This window comes from Cynocephalus volans, chromosome 5, assembly GCF_027409185.1.
Source record: "Cynocephalus volans isolate mCynVol1 chromosome 5, mCynVol1.pri, whole genome shotgun sequence".
NCBI classification, from domain to species: Eukaryota; Metazoa; Chordata; class Mammalia; order Dermoptera; family Cynocephalidae; genus Cynocephalus; species Cynocephalus volans.
Window position 1 is genome coordinate 76,293,470 of NC_084464.1, and position 20,548 is coordinate 76,314,017.

Here is a 20,548-nt window from a genome sequence, read left to right on the forward strand (position 1 = left end):
TATATATTCCAGGCTTTGACAGTCTGAAGTCCCCAACTGTTTATTTGCCATTCTTAGTCTCTAGATGACCTTGCCATCTCCCACTGACTCATTATCACATCTTCCCAGTGTATTTTTTCCATTGTGTCCTTTGAAATCTCCATTTGCAGTAAACAGACTGCCTTCATATTTATCTTCTTCAAAGAATTCTATTTCCATAGAGACATAACTGAAACAGAATTTTTCCTTGCCCCACTTCTCTATCTCTTCATTCCTCTTGGTTATAGAGCAGGAATTGGCAAATTTTTTCTTTAAGGGCCAGATAGTAAATATTTTGGCTTTGCAGGCTGTACAATCTCTTTGCAACTACTCAACAATACCGTTACAGTCTAAAAACAGCCACAGACAATACAGCAGGACTGTGTTCCAAACAAACTTTATTTACACAAAAAGGCCGCAAGCCAGATCCCCCTGGCTATATCTTGCTCATCTCTGCTGTAGGAGGTTGGTTTTTCACTAAGTACGACCTACAGTAAGGAAACTGATCCTCTTGATTTCCACTCCCAATCAAAATCATTACTCCTCCTATGTCATATAAAACTTCTTCTTTTGAGGTTTGTACCATCCAAGCTATGTTACCTTCTAGTCTTTGTTAATATAATAACAGTCTGGTTACTCCTCACTTATTCAGTGAGAATTAAAGACATTGACAAATACTACATGATTATGTTTGAGAAGAGATGCTGTTCTTGGGTCTTAATGTACTTAATCCAGACATTATTCCTGATAATTTAATGACTCAACCCTTTAGATGTTTCATTAAACATTACGGTGCATTTCTCAACTACAGTGGCCCTCATTCCACTCCATACCCATACCCATGGTCACACTTCATCCCTGAAATTTCAATTAACATTTCATTCTGTGACTGTAATATCTTACCCTTTTTTCTCTCACTCCCTTATTTTCATCTTCTTTTTAGACTCATTGAAGATCCCTGCTACATTTTCTTAAGTCTACCCTGTCCTTCATGGCTTTACTCTCTTCCTAACCCATCTCAGGCTCCATGAATTATCACTTTTGTCATTCATCCATTATTTCTCCTTGTTTTTCCATCATAGCTAACTAGAAAATTCATATTACTGGTTCTATATCTGGCTGATGAGCTATACTAAAATGGTTCGCACAGACACGTAGATTGGTAGCACAATACATTCACTGGGTCCCTATGTAGTAATCTCTAATTAACTTCCTATCTGTTCCCTTAGAAGCTTTTCCAATTTTCACCTCTTTTTCTCAAACTCCAAACTACCACTGCTACCATCACTTCCCACAAATGACTTTGCTTCCTACTTTCTCTTTGAAACCTAAGATCATCAAGTAAGAACTTTTCTATTTTCTTTCTTTCTGCATATAAACATTAGCATATCTATGCTTTCCTTCTAGTTCAGTGAAGGATATATCTTTTGTTCAAGAATAATACCCCTCTCTCTGTTTTGGAAAACATTCCTTCTCATCTGTATCTTTAAACTCTCTCCCTTTTCATTAACTAATCCTTTAAGATATAATGTTATTCCTGTTTCCCCCATCTTAAGTAATAATTTAAAAAAATAGTAATAATAATAAATACCTCTCTTGATCACTTTTCCATACTTGTTCTCCTATTTCTCGTTTTTTTTCAGTAGAGTCAAAACTCCTGAAAGAGAAAATAATTGCTTTTACAATTTCTTTACCTCTTTTTCACTCTTTAGTCCATTGTAATCTGATTTCTGTACTCACCACTCCACTGAAGCTTGCCAAGTCCAGTGATATCTTTCTTTCTTTTATTTGAACATTAAGACAGTTTAGACTATTGAAAATGCCTTCTGTATTAAAGTACTTTCCTCCCTCCATTTCTGTAGCATCAGTCTCTCCTAGTTTTCTTATATTTTGGCACTTCTCTGCTTTCTACCTACGTGAGCTCCTTTTCTTGCCTTGCCCCTTACATGCAGTTGTTCTCTTTGGGTTTTAGCTTGTTTCTTCTGCTCTTCTCACTTTGTACATTCCTCTTTGACAGCATCATTCCATATTCATTTTTATCATTGGTAACTATCAAATATATATTTCTGTGTTGATTTCTGTGCTTTGCGCTAGACATATGCCCAGCTGCCTTACTGAGCATCTTCACTTAAATGTCTCGTGGGAGCCTCACATGCAGTGTTTCTAGATATACCTCATCTTGCCCCTCAGATTTATTTCTCTGGATTCCACACCTACAGGAATGGCATCACCATCTACCCAGAAACTTAGAAGTTGTTCTAGACTCCTCTTTCTCATTCATCTCCCCATATCTACTTAGTTACCAAGTCCTGAAACATTCAGCCTTCTTAGTATCTAATGGATGTTTCTCTTCTCTTCCTTGCCACTGCCTTAGTTCAATCTTTGTATTAGTCTGTTCTCTAATACAGTGCCTCATATATACCTTTGTATCCCAAATCTTATGTCTCAGGACTGACCTTATTCATGAATTCCAGTCCTCACTTGCCTACTAGACATTTCTACTTACATATTCATATCAAACTAAATATGTCTAAAACCTACTAGACATTTCTACTTACATATTCATATCAAACTAAATATTGTCTTCTTTGGCTGCCTCTTGTTTTATCCTTTTTAAATGATACTCTAGCTTCTAAATTACTCGTTTGAAGCACCTCAGGGTCATCTTTGCTTGACCCCACTTCTTTACCTCCCATGTCTCAAGATTGTTAATATTATCTCTGAACTCACATAGCTTTATATATGTATGAACCTCAAGTAGGATCTGTCATGACAACTCTTCTATTTCCCACACACACACTCAGTATTTACTATAGTTCTTCCTAGTAGGTGTTTAATATATACCCATTAAATCAGCAAATGAATCAATGAATGATCTTTTCATTATTATTTTCAGTATCCAAAAGTAGTTCAAATATTGCAGAGGAAGATATATATCTAACCCACATATTCAGTGACTAATAGTACCAAGAATGAAGTTACTTGAGCTTGTAAACTTCAGTCCTAGCCTTTAAAATCTGTTTTTATCTTCATTCCTATCTCATATGTCCTCTGTCCTGCTCTTGAAATATTTGTTTTTGAACACTAGATAGAGTTAATTATGGAAAGTAGCACTTTTTTTTTAGTCCTATTTTAGCTTTTTCAGGATTCTGCCTTAAATGTTGTTTTTAATGTGAGAAGGAGGTTTAGGAATGGTTATTACATGTATTGTCTATTACTAGAATCAGTGAGAGAAAAGTTTCTTTTTAGATCAGGTTTTATGATTTTGTTTGTAAGGATACAGAGCAATAATGGTAAGTTGCTTATACTGCACAGAAATATAGATTTGATTGATAAATTACAAGATATTTCTCCAAAATCAAATATGGCATGTAGTTCTTATGTGAGGAAAACTTACTGACATTAGCTAGAACCATTGTGTGTAGCAATGGAGTTTGTACCATAGCTGCTGACAGGTTAGGAAATGTGTGAAAGGCAAAACTTAACATAAATGTTCTCTGAGGTCTGTGTATTTATACTGCATTATACAAATTGAAATTGAATTAGCAATAGTAATAATAGCAACATAAGAATTTCAAAACACTAAAGAAACTATAACAAAAATTTTACTTTACAAATTCTGCAATTCATGGCCTTCCCCATCTGAACAAATATTTGTACTACTAAGATTATAATTATCAATAGGAGTGAGTTGATCTTTTTCTTTTGAGTTATTTCTTAAGGATTAGTTAAAACTTTTATTGTTTGCCTTATAATGCATGATAAGACTTGCTTACCCTCGGATTATACTGGCCTAAAACTGGTTAAGAGCCAAACTCTGATGTCATAAGTTTTAGTTATAGCTCAAACACTGAGTAGGTCACTTAATTTAAATAAGCTTTAGTTTCCTTATTGGTAAAGTGGAAATAGTAGTATCTACCTTGTAAGATTATTAAAGGATTAAATGAGATAATGCACATGAAGTGATTAGCATTCTGTAGAGTGTGAGACTTGATAAATGTTAGATGGTAAAAATAGCTGTAAATGAAGAAGTGCCCAAATTAAAATAATACTAGTGTTATAGATTATAGAATTGGCTTTCACATTAACAATATATATTTTAGGAAATTTTTTCAATAGAACTCTTAAGGAGTCATCTCATCTAAATAGTAAATATTACTATTACTAGTGATAAAAATTATTTGGATGACTTATTAAAATTGTTTTTGTTTTATTTGTTTTTTAAGGTTTCTACCTGTACTCAGATGAGTTTATTAGTATACACCTGAATTGAGTTAATATCTATATTGAAAAATAACTTTAAAGAGTATTATTTCCTAATAATCATGACTAGTTAATTTTCGTTAATACTAAAATATAGGAAAAATAATCATAGCCAGTACACATGTAGCACTTAACATTTTCTAGGCACCATTTAAGCACAGTTCACATACTAGCTTATTTAACCCTGGGGTAGGAGGGTCCTCATTTGGCCCCATTTTGCTCATGAGGACACTGAAGCACAGAGAGGTTGAGTGACTTGCCTGAGGTCATAATGGCCATGGTCATTCATGTTTTAAACCGTGTCATGTTAAGCTAATGATATGTATTTTCAAGAACTTTAGAAGCTACTTCTAATTGCAGTTTTAAATAGCAACAAATGTTCATCAGTTGATACTAAAATTATAATATTGTTATATGGGGTTGCAGCAAGTCTCTCTTGAACCGTATTTTCCTCTCCTTTTTTTTTGACATCTCGTAAATTGTGAGATATGAGTATTCACTTCCTAAGAAGTTCCTATACCTGTATATGTACATAAAATTACTCACAAAACAGAAATATATAGGTTCACATGAAAAACATAAGGAAACATAGAACAAAGGAAAAGAACACTTAGCCAATTTACTTAATCAATATTCTATTCTCAACTGTTTTAAAACAATCAAAAGTGATCATTTCTCTATTATGTTCTACTAAAGCTGCAAAGTCTTAGTTGCCCTGGTCTGATTATTGTTTCAGTTTCTTCTGAACAGCCTTTTTTTTTTTTTTTTTTCCCCCAAAAGCCTAAGATTACCTATCTAAATCAAAATACAGCCTTTTACTCTTTTCCCTTTTTTATTTTAGCAAAGCCTTCCCCTATGGGTCCTCCTTTTGAAACAGTCTTTTTTTCCCTGCAACTTATGGTTATTTGAAAGCTATTCTTTATATTAAAATGAAGAAAGCATTTTAAAAGCCTAAAATAATTTGTGTAATTTTTAAGACAATTGAGGAATTCTATATTTTTTTGTAGAAATTATATATTTATTAGGTGTGAATTACCTTTTTTGTTTTCTGAACATGATTACTCTGGTCAAGGGTTACAGAAATGTTACTTTTAAAAGGAAATTATCTTTTTTGATTAAGGCGTTACAATTGTAAATATTCATTGAATTTTTATAGCAACTTTTGACCCCCAAAAATCTATGGCATTCTAAGAATTGCTGATAGGATATATAAATAATTTGTACAATATGATTATGGGATACTAGCATCTCAGAACTGAATATCAAGGGAAAGAAAAAGATGAAGTAATTTGAGTAATGTGGAAGGAAAATGTATAATATATATAGATTAGGTGACACCAGTGTGGAAGCAGGCAAGATTACATTACTAGAGCAGAGAGAGAAATCACAGGACTCTTGCAGTTCATAATGAAGGCTCAAAAATAGCCAAATAATCTATTAGTTTTTGGAATTTCAAAAACAAAACATCCTTATTTTATTTTTGAAATTCCAGCAATGAATAGATTTTGTTAAATAAACAATAAATCATCTTCTAAAAACATCTTCCTAAAAACGTCTGTTTAGAATCTCTTTACCAGTTGTTGAATTCTGACAAATAAAGTATAACAATTAAAGATGTCTCCTGCTGTGCTACTATGGCACAAGATGCTCTTTTTTCCAGAAGATTACAGAGATGTTTAATAATAGGTATCACTTTTGATTTGTAAATAACATTTGTATTGAAGATTTACTTTCATCTTTTTCTTAGTAATACTGAGAAGTAACTAAAATACTTAGAAATTTTTCTGGTTAAATTATCTCATTCTGTAGATGGGGAAATCTTGTCACTTTCCCAAATTAAATGTAATTTTTCAACGAAGAATTAGCCACTTCAGAGGCCGAATGAAGTACTAACCCACAGGCCAGTTAACTCAGTGTTTTTGAGCAGGTGGAATCAAGATAGGTACAGAGAAGATGAATCTAGAATATCAGGTTCCCAAAATAAAAGCTTCAGACATTTTTACTAGCTGAACTTCAACTAAGATGGAATATTTCCATAATTTCTACTATCATTACAACACTGGGGCTTGCCATGCTTTGAGTTTCTGGCCTATCTAGCCAACGCTGCTAGATAAGGAATAGAAACCAAAAGATTCAAAAAAGCCCATAGTCTATTTAATTTGTTTCTTGGCTAATATAAAAAGCAAGCCTTCTATGCAAAAGCACAATATTAGTATTAATACATTTCTGTTGAAAAACTATTTTAAAAGGCTGATTTTGGGCCGGCCCCATGGCACACTCGGGAGAGTGCAGCACTTGGGAGCGCAGCGGCGCTCCCGCCACGGGTTCGGATCCTATATAGGAATGGCCGGTGCGCTCACTGGCTGAGCGCGGTTTGGGCGACACCAAGCCAAGGGTTGCGATCCCCTTACCGGTCACAAAAAGACAAAAAAATAAAAAAATAAAAGGCTGATTTTTAAGTTCAAAATGTGTCTTTAAAGTACTGTACTGTCTTAAAAATCACATTGAGAAATATGACAACATAGTGTATTTATATCAGTATAGAATTTTTTATTTTATTTACTTTGTCATCACAGAATCTTAGAGTGAAAGGATATCCTAGAAATCCTCTGATCTAATCTTTATTGATTTTGCATACTTCCACTGAGCTGTCTGAATCTGAGGAGACATAGACACTTCCCACAAGGATCTCAGTCTAAAGCAGTAATTCTTAACCTGGATGTCATTTCTCTGGAAAAGCACATCAGAATCACTGAAAAGAGCTATGTTTAATTCAATTTTTTTGAAAAAATGTAATGCCTGTTATTCTTATGAACGATAGAAATAAAGCTTTTTAAAATCTTGAAGAGGTTACAATGATCAAGTAATCTGGCAAATACATAATTTTTAGAGCACATATTTGGAGGTGACATGTAATCTTGTTTATGCCCGGGCGATGTAATGTGTACTGCTGTTCCTACTACATACTATAACAACCCAATAGAAAAAAATGGCAAAAGATAAAAGAGGCTGTTACCAGAAAAAATACAGAAGGCCAATAAACAGAATTTTTTTCAACTTTATTTGTGATCACGGAAATGCATTTGAACAATAATCATTTTTGCCTGTTAGGTTGGTAAAAAATTTTTAAATGATATCCAGTATTGATGAATGTGTGGGGAAGCAGTCACCTTCAATATGGTAATTGGGGGGGGCCAAGCCCGTGGCGCACTCAGGAGAGTGCAGCGCTGGGAGCGCAGTGACGCTCCTGCCGCGGGTTCGGATCCTATATAGGAATGGCCGGTGCACTCACTGGCTGAGTGCCGGTCACGAAAAAAGACAAAAAAAAAAAAAAAACATTTGGGCCGAGCCCGTGGCGCACTTAGGAGAGTGCCACGCTGGGAGCGCAGCGATGCTCCCGCCACGATTTCGGATCCTATATAAGAATGGCCGGTGCACTCACTGGCTGAGTGCCCCTATATAGGAATGGCCGGTGCACTCACTGGCTGAGTGCCGGTCACAAAAAAAAAAAAAAAAAAGGGCAAAAAAATATATATATATATGGTAATTGGGGAAGGGGTAATTATACGACCATTTTGGAGAGTATATTTATAAGAATTTTAAGGATGAACTCAGTGATTCCACATTAGGAATTTTTCCTACAAAAATCTCACAACTAGGTAAAGGCTGTTCATTGCAGTGTTGTGTTTTGTTTTGTTTTTAGGTCCCTCCCCTCTGAAATGGAAAGGACTTAAATGTCCATCAATCAGTAGGGAAATAGGAGATATACTAAAATTTAGTCATGGAAATACCATGCAGTAGTTAAAAGAATGAGGTACTTATATTTGTACAAACGTGAAAAGCTGTCTCCAAAATATTGAGTGAAAAAAGCAAGACACAAAGTAGTATATATACAAAGACTATAATCCTATTTATATCTTAAAAATTTAAAAATCTTGTGTGTATCTAGAAAGGAGTTTGGAACACTATGCACAACTGTTATCTGTGTCCTTGGTGAATGAGGAGGACAGGCAAGAGGAGATCGTTAAAGGGAGAATACTTAAAGATTATTTTTTAAAGTAGGGAAAACCAACCAATAAAACTGCTTGAATTCTAAAAATAAAAAAGGGTGGGGTGAGGGGGAGCACAGTTGCATGTCACCTATCCAGAACCTTTGAGAAACAGGCATTTCATGAGCCACTTACAGAATTATTGAAAGTCTAACCTATTGAGTGGTTAGTCAGTTGGCATATATTTGAGAGCCTACTATGTGTCAGACACTAAGCACCAATATATTTTTATTTTTAATTATTTGGAGACAAATTAGTAAAGTATTTTACACACTTTTCACCTTATGTACAGAGCACTAAGTAAATATAGTTTAACCCAATCTTTCCCAACCCTTTTCATATCAGAGAATTCAGGGCAAATGATTATATTTTTAAAGCACAGTGGGGTAAGCCATTGTGAGGTAAACCAATGAGCCAACTAAGGTTGCTTTGTAGCTGAGGGGACTAACCTGGGGACTTCAGCCCTGCCCAGTCATCTGTAAATGCTGAAGGGATCAATTTCTGGAACCATCCATAATTCTGCATGGCATAGGAAGTTCTCCTTTAACCTATTGATTTGTTTATATTCGTTAACATTAGTTTTCATACTATGCTGAAATATAATGGTATTCTCAGGGATAGAATGTTTTCCAGTGTGTCCTTTCCTATCAACTAATCTGTTTCTTACTTGGGTTAAGCTTCTAGTTACCACCAAAGGATAGGACCAGATTTTGAAGTTATAGACTGCTTAGTTAAATTGAGTAGACCTTATCCTATAAATGTTTAGTAGCCCACACTGATCATTTTTGAGGAAAAGCACATATTTGAAATTTAAAATCTTAATCTGATGTTTCTAACTGGGACATATCAAAGATGTTGTCACTGTTTTTATCCCTTCCAGAAATATTGCATAATTTAAATTTTATAATGGATGTGAAATTTTCTAAAAGGTTATAATGAAATCTTTTTTTTAAAAAGGAAGTAGTTATAATAAATAAATAATCCTTCCAGAAAATTAAAAATAAAATTTAATCTGAGAGCAACATATAAAATAAAATTTTCAGGAGAGAAATTAGAAGTAGTGAGACCAGTTAAGTGGAGAACTGCAGTGATGACTGGTAGGAGGAGAAAATGATCTGATAGTGGGAATGGAAAGGATATACAGATGGAACAAGCAAAACTTGATATGGGGGAATTAGGGAGAAATTAAGGATGACCAATATTTCATATTTTAATAGAATGATGATAGGCTTGTAAAAATAAAGACATCAAGATAGCAAGCAAAATTTTAGAAATAGGGTTTGGTGTTAGGAATGGTGAATGTTAAAGTGACACAAAGTTTCATGTCAAGTTATTTGGGAAGAGAGGCAGAATAGAAATTCATATTTGGAAATCAGATATAAAAATGATAATTGGAAGCAGAGAGATAGATGAGTTATCTAAAGAAGACTGTCATTTGTGCCTGGAAATAGGTAATTTTTTTTTTCTCTCCAAAAATTGTCCCTCAGAAAAGAGGAAGCTGCCTTATGTTCAAGTTACTTACAAAATCAGTAATACAGGGTGATCTCTTAGTTACTTTATTTTGACTTGTTTGGAGAAGACACACTGACCTGAAATCACCATTGTTTTTTGGACGCCTGACAACTAAAATTTGGTCAAGTAAGAGGAGGCTGGAGAATTGAACGTTTGATTTTTAGCAATGTCTTGGTCATTGGTGAGCTTGAAAGAGCGATCTCTGTGGAGTAATGAGAAAGACTTCTTGGAGTAGGTTCAATAGAGAATAGGAAAGGAAGAGAAGGCAGACACAAAGGGAACTCTTGGAGAGTTTGGCTATAAAGTAGTTCCAAGGAATGGGTTAATATTATAGAGAAGCGTAAGGTCCAGGGACAGGTTCACTGACTGATTGATTTTTTTAAAGATGGGAGATATTACAGTGTTTTGTATACTAATAAGAATGATCCATACCAAATAGAAGATTGATGATGCAAGGGGTTGGGGGAGACAACTTTAGCTCATTTAATTTATGGAAATGTGTGCCATAAAATCCAATTGGCAAAGCCATTTCTTATCATCAAACAATCAAGTCAAACTTACTTTTTGTCAGAAAAGGTTTGTCTTCATATTTTGCTAGGTTCCCTGGGAACTTTTATACCCTAGGGCCATATACTTTAATAAGATCTGAAATAAATTGGAGAAATATCTTTCTCCTGTAAAGTGAAAGAAAGGGCAAGTCATTTTTAGAAAAGAGTTCATATGGAGATTGGAATCTGGAAATCAACTTTCTTAAAGCTATGCATGCACCATGGAGAGTCTTAGATTATCCCAGGGGTAAATGTACACCAGCTTAAAGACGTGTTCTAGGATATGTAGGTGATTCCCAAACTAGTGCTAATGACAATGAAAACATTGGTGTCAAATAATGTCAAAAGTGGGATGAATTTGTTTCATGAATGTGAGAATGAAAGGGAGAAAATCAATTTTCTTAATATTTATATAAAATATTGTTTTAAATATGTATATGCAATTGATTAATTCCTATTATAGACATTTGATTATTTCACTTATGTCCCTAGAATTGTATATATTCAAATTGTGACCAAAAAGGAAAAAAGTGGTATCGTCTCATTACAAAAAAGAAAGGATGGCCTTATTTTTGGCATAGATGGTGTCGTAAAATCTTACCTGACTGTGGGTGGGTACACAGTCTTCTCGAGATTAGGATCCTTGAGTTCCATGGGAGAAAGGGAGCATCTGCAGAGATCTCCTACATTGAGGATCCACAGTAGTTCCCACAATTGGCCTGTCTCTAAGAATTCAAATTTGGCATGAAGTATCAAAATTTTACTCTGGGACATTCCAGAACAAAATTACATGCACATTGCTTCTCAGTCTTTTGGCTGAGATCAAGTGTACAAAATTACATGCACCCCAATTCTGATATATTACCATTACTGATTTGTATCTCATTTAATAAAACGTAAATTTTTTATTAGTCTGAGTGAAATACTAAAAGTAAAACATTACCGTACCACAGAGGTCAAGAACATGGTTTAAGCACTTAAATGAGTTAATTAATAAAGTATCCCAAGGCTCTTAGCCCGAAACTTACCTAGTTTACTAAAAAATTAAAATAGAGGGACCTAACAAAAGTCTGTGGATGGATTGTGAAATCCATTATTATTATCATCACTGAAAAGTCAAAGCATGTGTCTTCCTGACATACTCAAATAAGGAGAAAATATGGTTAATGTTAGACAGGTGTCATAAATGAAAACTTAAAGTAAAAAGTCAGCTTTTAAATGATTTCATGTATGATGTTTTATTTATTTTTATGAAAGAATATAATTTTGTTTCCTTGGAAGTATTCCCAAATATTAAAGAATACCCTTTGGAGCTAAGAATGTCATGAAATACTTCCTGAAGAACCTTAGTCCACCATTTAATTTCTCCATTACCTCCACACTACCAGGCCACAGTTCTTTTTCTCACTCTGTGCAAACATGCGTTTCTTATATCAGCACAAAGACTACAAACAATTCAGTTGGTTTTTTGTAGAGAGGATAGAGAAATTTGGAGAAAGGCTTCGTCGGGTATTTAAAAAATCATAAACTTACTACTTCAGAGGAGATAAATTTCTTTTTTGGTCACAATGTGATACTAATTAGTTGTTTTAAATCTGGCTAATTATTGCATTGTAATTCATTATTTTTTATTCACAGGGCTTCATTATTTCAAAAATGTTGTGCTGGTGGGCTCTCTACAGGATCGCTATGTTCCTTATCACTCTGCCCGCATTGAAATGTGCAAAACAGCCTTAAAGGACAAACAGTCAGGTAAATTAAAAGTATTTCAAAGAGTTATATCTATGAATTAGCTTTTCCCAAATTTTTTTGTAGTCACTTTCTTTTTTCTCTCACCCTTCTCTTTCCTTTTACTTCCTTTCCACCAACTGATTTTAATAGCTATTCTTCCTCCGTTTTTCCTCCCTCCTTCGTCTCCTGCCACGTCAGCTGTCTATATCAGTGAAATTGTTCTTTCATCTTATTACAAGTGCTCCTTCATTTTGCTGCGTCAAAAGTAATCCATACTTTGATTCCCTCCAGATTATTGGGATTGGTGATTTTGGTAATGGTCCATGCTGCATATTCTGCTCTTCCTCACTTATAGGCAAAGAAGGCAGAATACCCGTTTTTACTGATAGTGAGTGATGAAGATTTTATTTAGTTTATTCTTTTGCTGTTTGTGAATAACAAAAGAAATTTAAATCATAGCCATTTGGAGCCTCAAGGATACTTAGGTCCTGTTGCTTATTTTATGTAACTGAGATTCAGATGCTAAGTGGCTTCTCCAAAGTCACTGTTAATTACAGGCTTAAGGCAAGAACATGGATCTTCTACCTCCCAATCTTGCCTCAGTTTCTTTTTTGGAATGAGGCTGATTTCAAACTCTTGATCTTTTGCTTTTTTCACACTGTCAAGGTAAAAGAGGCCCTTTAGAGCAAGGCCTCTCTTATGCATATTTGTATTGACTATGCCTGGCACATAGTACTCCATTTATTTAACAAATATTTCTTGTGCGTTGGTGACATCAGAATAACCTTTTTGGCAATAATCAGCCACAAAGTATATCGACAAAATAAAATTTAAAAAAAAAAAAAAAAGAATAACCTTTTTGTAACTTCTAGTCCACTTAAGGGGAAAGTTCAGAAGATATTTAACGTTCAGATGGATAGATAAATGTCCTTTGTTTTAACAGTGATATTTTGTGCCTCTAGGGATGGGGGGATCTAATGAAGACGTGTTTGGAACTCTTCCTATGTAAACATGTTTTAAAAGTAGCATGGAACCAGAAATTCAACTTGACTAACAATGAAAACTAAAGAGGAATAGTGGAAGTAAAAAGTTTTTCTATGAATTTATATGATTTCTTCTTAAACACCTCTCCCCTCTTTCTCTGGTTGTACTTCTATATACTCTTCTCTTCTTGTCATTCCTCAGGGCTACATCCTACCTCTCCTCTGAAATTTAATATCCACTTTCCTAAAATTCTAAAATTCACAGGTTCCGTGGATATGTTAGTACTCATCTATTAGTGATATAGTAGTGCATAAGCATTATAAACAATGTTTTGTCCCTTAAAAGGCAGTTTGTACATTTATGTGTACATACATCTAATCTTTACCTTTTATGCTTAGTATTACCTCAATAAATCCATTGTAAGAATTAACCAAAAAGAGGGAGAGAGTAATACAACTTTGAATTAAAAGCAGAACCAAGTATTAAATAAACCTTCAGACTAAAAAAGTAACCTGTTCTTTGAGCCCAGCTCACATTGTTCTTTTGACTATAGGAAGTTGCTATTCTTTCTCAAAATAACTTGGAAGTGCTGATTGCCACAGAACCATTTTTAATGTACTTGCTGTAGACTAAAGTTTTTAATTTTGCTGTTCACCTGTTTCACCGTGGCTAGCTTATTTCTGTAATGGTTTAATAAGTTATAAGTGACTTAATGTTGAAGAAAACTATTTGCTTTGTTATATGCATTGCTTTGAGTTAAAAATACCAAATTGACAAGAATAATGTATAATATTTATTTTTACTTGGCTGGATAAATAATGTGATTATATTTTCTATGAGTCTCAAAAATGATAACTGTGAAAAAAACCTTTTGAAAGACATTTTTCTGCTTCAAATGGAAATAATCTGACTAAATTTTATAAATTATGTAAAATTTTGCATAGAATATTTTTCAATTATTCATGTGAACTAATTTTTTTTTTATCCATTTGTTCCACAGGACAGATCTATTCAGAAATGATCCACAACTTGCTTCGCCCAGTTCTGCAAAGCAAGGACTGTAATTTGGTTCGATATAATGTCATCAACGCATTGCCCAATACAGCTGATTCACTCATTGGGAGAGCTGCACATATAGCTGTTCTTGATTCAGAAATATTTTTAGAGAAATTCTTTCTGGTTGCTGCCCTCAAATATTTCCAGTAGGGTAAAAGCATTGTTAGAGACTTGACAATTACCTCATTCAACAATGATTCAAATAATGTATTATATTAAAATGTAAATGCTAATAAGTTCTAAGAAATATTTATACCTTTTTATATGGAAGATAATTTATATCATCCATGTTTAGAGCTTTTTAAAACATCAACTTTACTTTCTAGGTAATGTGGCTGTGCAATATTTTTTTAATTTTATCTTTTTACTTTTCTATTACTTTTTCATATATTTTGCTACCTAAGTATTTCAGTGAAACTTTAAGCCCATATGTGTGTGTCTGATTGTTTATTATTGCCTTTCCACAATCCTTACATCAGACTACATCATATTAGAGGCCATTATTGCTGGAATAGCATGGGATTTTAAATTTTCTAGTATTGGGGTATTATTTAGTTAATTATAAATCTTACTTTTAACATTTTACTGTGTTTTAACTGGAAATAAAGTTATGGCTGCTAAAATATATTTTTTGAAATCAATTTCTTTTAGTCCTAAAATATACCTTTATCGTATGATCAAACCAGGCAGTTCATATGTGATAATGTTATAGAAGTTTTCTATTAAGTCATTACTGTTGCTGTTAAACATGTCATACCTATTACAATATATTTTCTACTGGTGATTTCAACATTATTTCTCATATTGACTTTTATTACTGGAACTTTACATGTTCATGTTAGCAGCATATAAAGATTTTTGAATATTTGTCCTCTGCCTTGATTTGGTTGGCATTTTGCTAAATTTGGTAATGTTGCTTAAACTTTCTGACTATATTTCTTTAACTTTTTTCATGGACTTTCTTGTATGTACATAGTAATTAAATGTTGGAATTCATGAAGTACTTTTATGAATTTAGATAATTTTTAAATATTGTTAAAATTTACTGAACTAAAGGATAGTGTAAATAAAATTATTTGTGTTAAAAGTGGAACAAAATAATTAACTTTACATGTTTGGTGATGTAGATGCAAATATTTTGATATATGGAGATGTTGAGACTTGACTTTACTAAAGGTGCTGAGTAGCATTAAATTCACTATTTTTCTTTCCTGTTTTACTTGTGAAAATAATAATGCACTAAGGGTAACTAGAAGGTCTATTTGCCTTCACCAATTGTGATGACGGAAGATTTTTGTAAGTATGTATTGTACAATTGATGCATGCTTATTTTTAGCATCGTGTTATTGCCTCTGATGTTAATAAATGAACAAATGACTATCTAGAGGAGCAGCTAAAATGCTTATAATCGTTCGCTTATTCTCAAAATACTAGAGTATATATTTTTATTTATAATTAGATATACTATATTAACTAGCTCTATAGACTGACATAATTGTGTAACTTATAGCCTTTGTAAAGTATTTTTATAATTTATATCTTTTGTATATATTAGGTATTTAAAAGAATTTCATTGATTGCTCTTGATAATTCTTTGCTTCTTAAAAAATACTGGAGGGGCTGGCCGGTCACCTCAGTTGGTTAGAGCGTGGCCTTGTAACACCAAGGTCAAGGGTTCAGTTTTCTGTACCAGCCAGCTACCAAAAATAAATAAATAAATAAAATAAAATAAAAAATACTGGAAAATTCCATAAATTGACTAAGCAATAATATACCAGGTACATTATAACTGGAAGATGTAAATATTTGCATTATTCACCACGCATTTTTGCTACACATTTTTAATCTTCATCTTATATGCCAAGTTTGAAATGTCATGCATATTCTAAGTTTGGATCTCTTCCAGTTTTATCAAGACTTATTCTTGCTTATAATCATATAAGTAGTACTTAAGGGTAAAGTGTTCTTATAATCATGATTGATTGGTGTTTGGTTATTTTAATACAGTTTTAAAAACATTAGTGATCGTGGTTTAAAATCTAACAAATTTAACTTCAAATTTATTAGGGAAGCCATTATATATCATTCACCTTCAAATTCAGATAGTGGGAGGGTATGGTACGGTTCTGACGGAGAGGGGAAAAGATTATTTGAAATGGCATAATTAACTCTTAGATAATGAACTTTATTGAAGCATAATACCAACAAGGGTCCATGGTCGCAAACAACAAAAAAGAATTATGATTAACTTAAGCAGAAAAATAATTCATTGGAAGAATATCAGTTAGCTCACAGAATTGACTGTAAGGCTAAAGAACCAGGTTTGGAAAACAGAAACCAAAGGAAGCTAGAGGACCAAAACCATAGCCAATTTCTGACCTTAAGAAGAGCTGGAAGATTGTGTTAGTGATACTACTGAAAACTGAATTTCAAATACTTATTTGCATCACTCACTCCATTTTCAAAGTCTGGTGGGAATGTCTACCTGACCAAGTTTAAGTTGTGTACCAGGGAGCCTCTCAGCTTTCTTCCACAGTAGAAAATGGGACCATTTCTTCTACAAAGATTCATCAAACATCTGAAATGGGTTTGATGACAGCACCAAATATAAAAACATATCCGAGATCTACTATAGCACATCTGTTTGTCTTTCCAATATCTATATAAACCATTCTCCCATATGTACACATCTAAAATGCTTTCTTCTGAAAATACTTCTATTCCTCATCTACCTTCAAGTCCAAGATCTCAGTGTGATGTTCTCTAATTCTGTAATGATCTTGTCTCAGTGGTTTGCAACCTGTAGACAAAATTGTGTGACCTAACCACCACCCCTAAAAATAAAGCTAAGAGCAGTGCTTTGCAAGTTTCTTTGGTGAGAATTACCTGGGCTGCTTGCTAAAAATACAAATTCCAAGGCCCCATTACAGACCAACTGAGACAGAATTTCTAGGATAGTTCGTAGTTAGCTGCATGTTTCATATCCCAAACTTCTCTGATTGAAAACCACCTATGGTATATACAGTTAATTCTGCTACTGGTCATGAGTCTAAATGGTTATGAGCTCTCACCACTGTCACTTATTCCCTGTTTCCTTTGTGTTCAACCAGCATCTCGGCTCATCAGAGGTGTGGGTGATCTTGCCTATATATGGTTGCAATAGTCTTTGCAGAATGTTTATATTAACATGGTATAGTGAAGAGGTATTCCAGGAGACTTCCTGAGTTCTAATCATACTCCTCTCTCTACTCCCTTTTCCAAAAAACCCCATGGTCGTCAGGACCTATCATCATAACCACTTTTTCTAACCTCCTTATATAATACAGAAATGAGCTAAAGATGGCCAGGTAGCAATCCTAACTTCCAATTTAGAGAAAACGTTGTATCCCTTTGTGGAAGTACTCCTCCTCTGGGTACAAAAATTGCTGCACCGACAGGACCTGGAATCATGGAGATAGATGGCCAGAGCAGTGAAGTGTCTGAGATTTTATCCTGCTTGCAAGCTAACAGGTTGGCCTCCCACAGTTTACACTCCCAGTCCCTGAGCACTTGACTAAACCAGTCACAATGCCCATGAAATGATGTCTAGATCTTTATCTCAAGCCATATCTCCTTTAGGAAAAGTGTACAAGACAAACTAAGTTCTGCCCTTTGGGAAGATTTTTCCCCCCCTCTGCTTTTCCTTGAGGAAATGGGGTTCCAAATGCCAAAAGTAGTCCAATGCCAGCTGAGTCAGTGTACTGAGCAAAGCCATCCATAGTCCATCTGAATTTTTTCCTCAATCAGTTGTCATTAAGTTGCAAATATAAGCCTGACCTTAGGAGTGTGAGCTACCTGCTAATGAAAATTTCTTGGGTTTGGTGCTGGTCTTATTCTGTACATAACCTCTTCCTCTTAGTGACTCTTTCCTTATCTAGAAGGACTTGATAACTCTCAGTTCATAAGAATCTTTTCTTAAAAAAAAAAGACAAAAGACAAAATTCTATGGATTCATTGTGATTCAGTAGAAACTTCCACAGGTTGCATAAAGCACCCTGATCTGCCACATATGCTCCAAACATCTTTGGAGCTGTTGGAATTTAAGAGTTAATTGGCAGAGCTCCTTGCACTGCAGCCTGGACCAGATGGACAGTATTCTCTTGCTCTGCACCTCACACAAAAATGTTACTTTTCAGGTCATCTTGAGATAGGAGGTGCTCAGTTTTCATGGGCTAAGGTCACAAGACACTCCTCTGAGTCTCGAGCCACTCCCCGAAAGTCTCAAGCCCCTTCTCTTGGCCCTCCCCTAGAGGGAAGTTACTGTTGCTTATTATGCTTATTTTCTGCACCAACACGGGAAATTGAGACCTCAGGGGTCAGACTTATGCAAATCCAGTGGCTGGGTATGCTCAGTAGAAAGAGGTTGTATAACCCTACCTAGTAGCTGAGCATGTTCAGTAAAGTGGAACTTATCCTTTGAATGACCTTTCCAATAGAGGTACTAAAGAGCATAGAATATTCTTGAATACTGTCTGGTGCATGTGATAGAATTTGACCAATAACCATGCCCTAAAAGGATACCAACTGAGCATGTGCAAGACTATGTTACATAACTGGGAACCACCCCCTTAGTTGAATAGTCATTAGATTTCATGAATATGCGTTAGATAGCAAAACTATAAAAGTGTAATCCCGGGAGAAGGCGAGGTTGCTGTTGCTTACTTTCCTGGGGCCAACCCCTAGTACTCGATGGCTGAGTTGTGTATGTTTCCTTTTTGTATCAAACTTATCTTCAGCAAGCAGCTGCTCACTCCCTAGAGCCAGCCTCCACTTTGTGAATGTGCATTTTTTACTTTTGTATTAAACCAGGTGTGGGCCCTGGAACTAGGCCACACTCTCTCTGTGAAATCTATACCTCCTATCTGTTACATTAAACCTGTTTTTGCTTTCCAATGCGACTCTACTCTTGAATTCTTTCCTGTGGCAGTCAAGAACCTGGTAAGAGGTCAGGGTGGATTGAGGCTGGCCATCAGGCCTCCCCAGACTGACAAATTAGGAGCTTATTGAACAGGGAGAAAAAAAATTTTATTTTCTTTTTTTTATTGAAACAATTGATAATACATAACTGTTGGGAACAGAGTTGAATATCAATACCTCTGTGCAAAATGTGATGCTCATATCGGGATAATTAGTATACGAAACAATCATTATGTCCATTAACCAATTTCTTGCTAACCCCCCACCACCTCCTCCTTTCCCACTCCTTGTAACCGCAGTTCTGTTCTCTCCTTTTGAAAGTTCAATGTATTATTGGGATTGTTGTATCTACCTTTCTTTCTTTTTTATTTGTTTATTTTTTAGCTTCCACTTAGGAATAAGGACATGCAGTATTTCGCCTTCTATGCCTGGCTTATTTCACTTATAATTTTCTCCAAGTTCATCCATGGTGTTGCAAATGGCAGAATTTCATTCTTTTTTACAGCAGAGTAGTATTCCACTGTGTTTATATACCACATTTTCCTTACTTAGTTGTCATTTGATGGACATTTAGGTCGGTTCTAACTCTTGGCTATTGTAAACATGGGACTGCAGGTGTCTCTTCAATATAATGACTTCCATTCCTTTGGGTAAATACCCAGCAGTGGGATTGCTGGATCATATGGCAGTTCTATCTGCAGTTATTTAAGAAACCTCCACACTATTTTCTCCATACTATTTTCTGTAGTGGCTGTACAATTTACATTCCCACCACATCCTCACCAGCATTTGTTAGTTTGTCTTTTTATATAGCCAGTCTAACTTGGGTGAAATGTTATCTCACTGTGGTTTTGATTTGTATTTCCCCGATGCTTAGTGATGTTGGGCATTTTTTCATGTGTCTGTTGGCCATTAGTCTATCTTCCTTCGAGAAATGCCTCTTCAGCTGCTTCGCCCATTTTTTAATCAGGTTTTTTCACTGTTGTTTGAGTTCCTTGTGTATCCTGGATATCAATCCCTGAACAAGTAGAAATTTAAAACATAAAAAAGAGGGAGAATGAGATTAATAAAAAGAGCCTATTTGCACGAGAGTAAAGGGTGTACATTTTTATACTATAAAAGGGACCTTCTAAGAGACCTTTTGCCTCATACTGAAGGAGTAAACAGAATTATTCCCTCATCTAACTTTAGCCATGATTTGGCGCTTTAATAAACACAGACTTCAGAGTAGTTTAAGTAGTCTTAGTGACACAGCTGAGCCACTCCAGATTCATTGTCTGCTGGAGTCGGGGCCAGGAGGGTGGATTCCAGGTGCGGCCTACGGAGGCCCCGCCCCGCCTCACGGAGGCCCCGCCCCTCCTGCAGGGCCGGCCAGGACGCCCACGCTTGTACCCTGGCCCACTCGGCTGCGCCTGCGCACTGTGCGGTAGT

The 20,548-nt window shown here is 35.0% G+C and overlaps 1 protein-coding gene across 3 annotated transcripts in view; it reads left to right on the top strand.

The window, feature by feature from the left end:
* FAM135A (family with sequence similarity 135 member A) overlaps positions 1-14,385 on the top strand; it is a 110,746-nt gene extending 96,361 nt beyond the window's left edge. For all 3 annotated transcript variants that reach the window (XM_063096358.1, XM_063096357.1, XM_063096359.1), the window contains exons 23-24: positions 12,029-12,142; positions 14,106-14,385. In XM_063096358.1, the coding sequence (XP_062952428.1) occupies positions 12,029-12,142; positions 14,106-14,311 (320 nt within the window). In that variant the 3' untranslated portion in view covers positions 14,312-14,385. The remainder of the gene's footprint in view (positions 1-12,028; positions 12,143-14,105) is intronic.
* Positions 14,386-20,548: the final 6,163 nt, after the last annotated feature.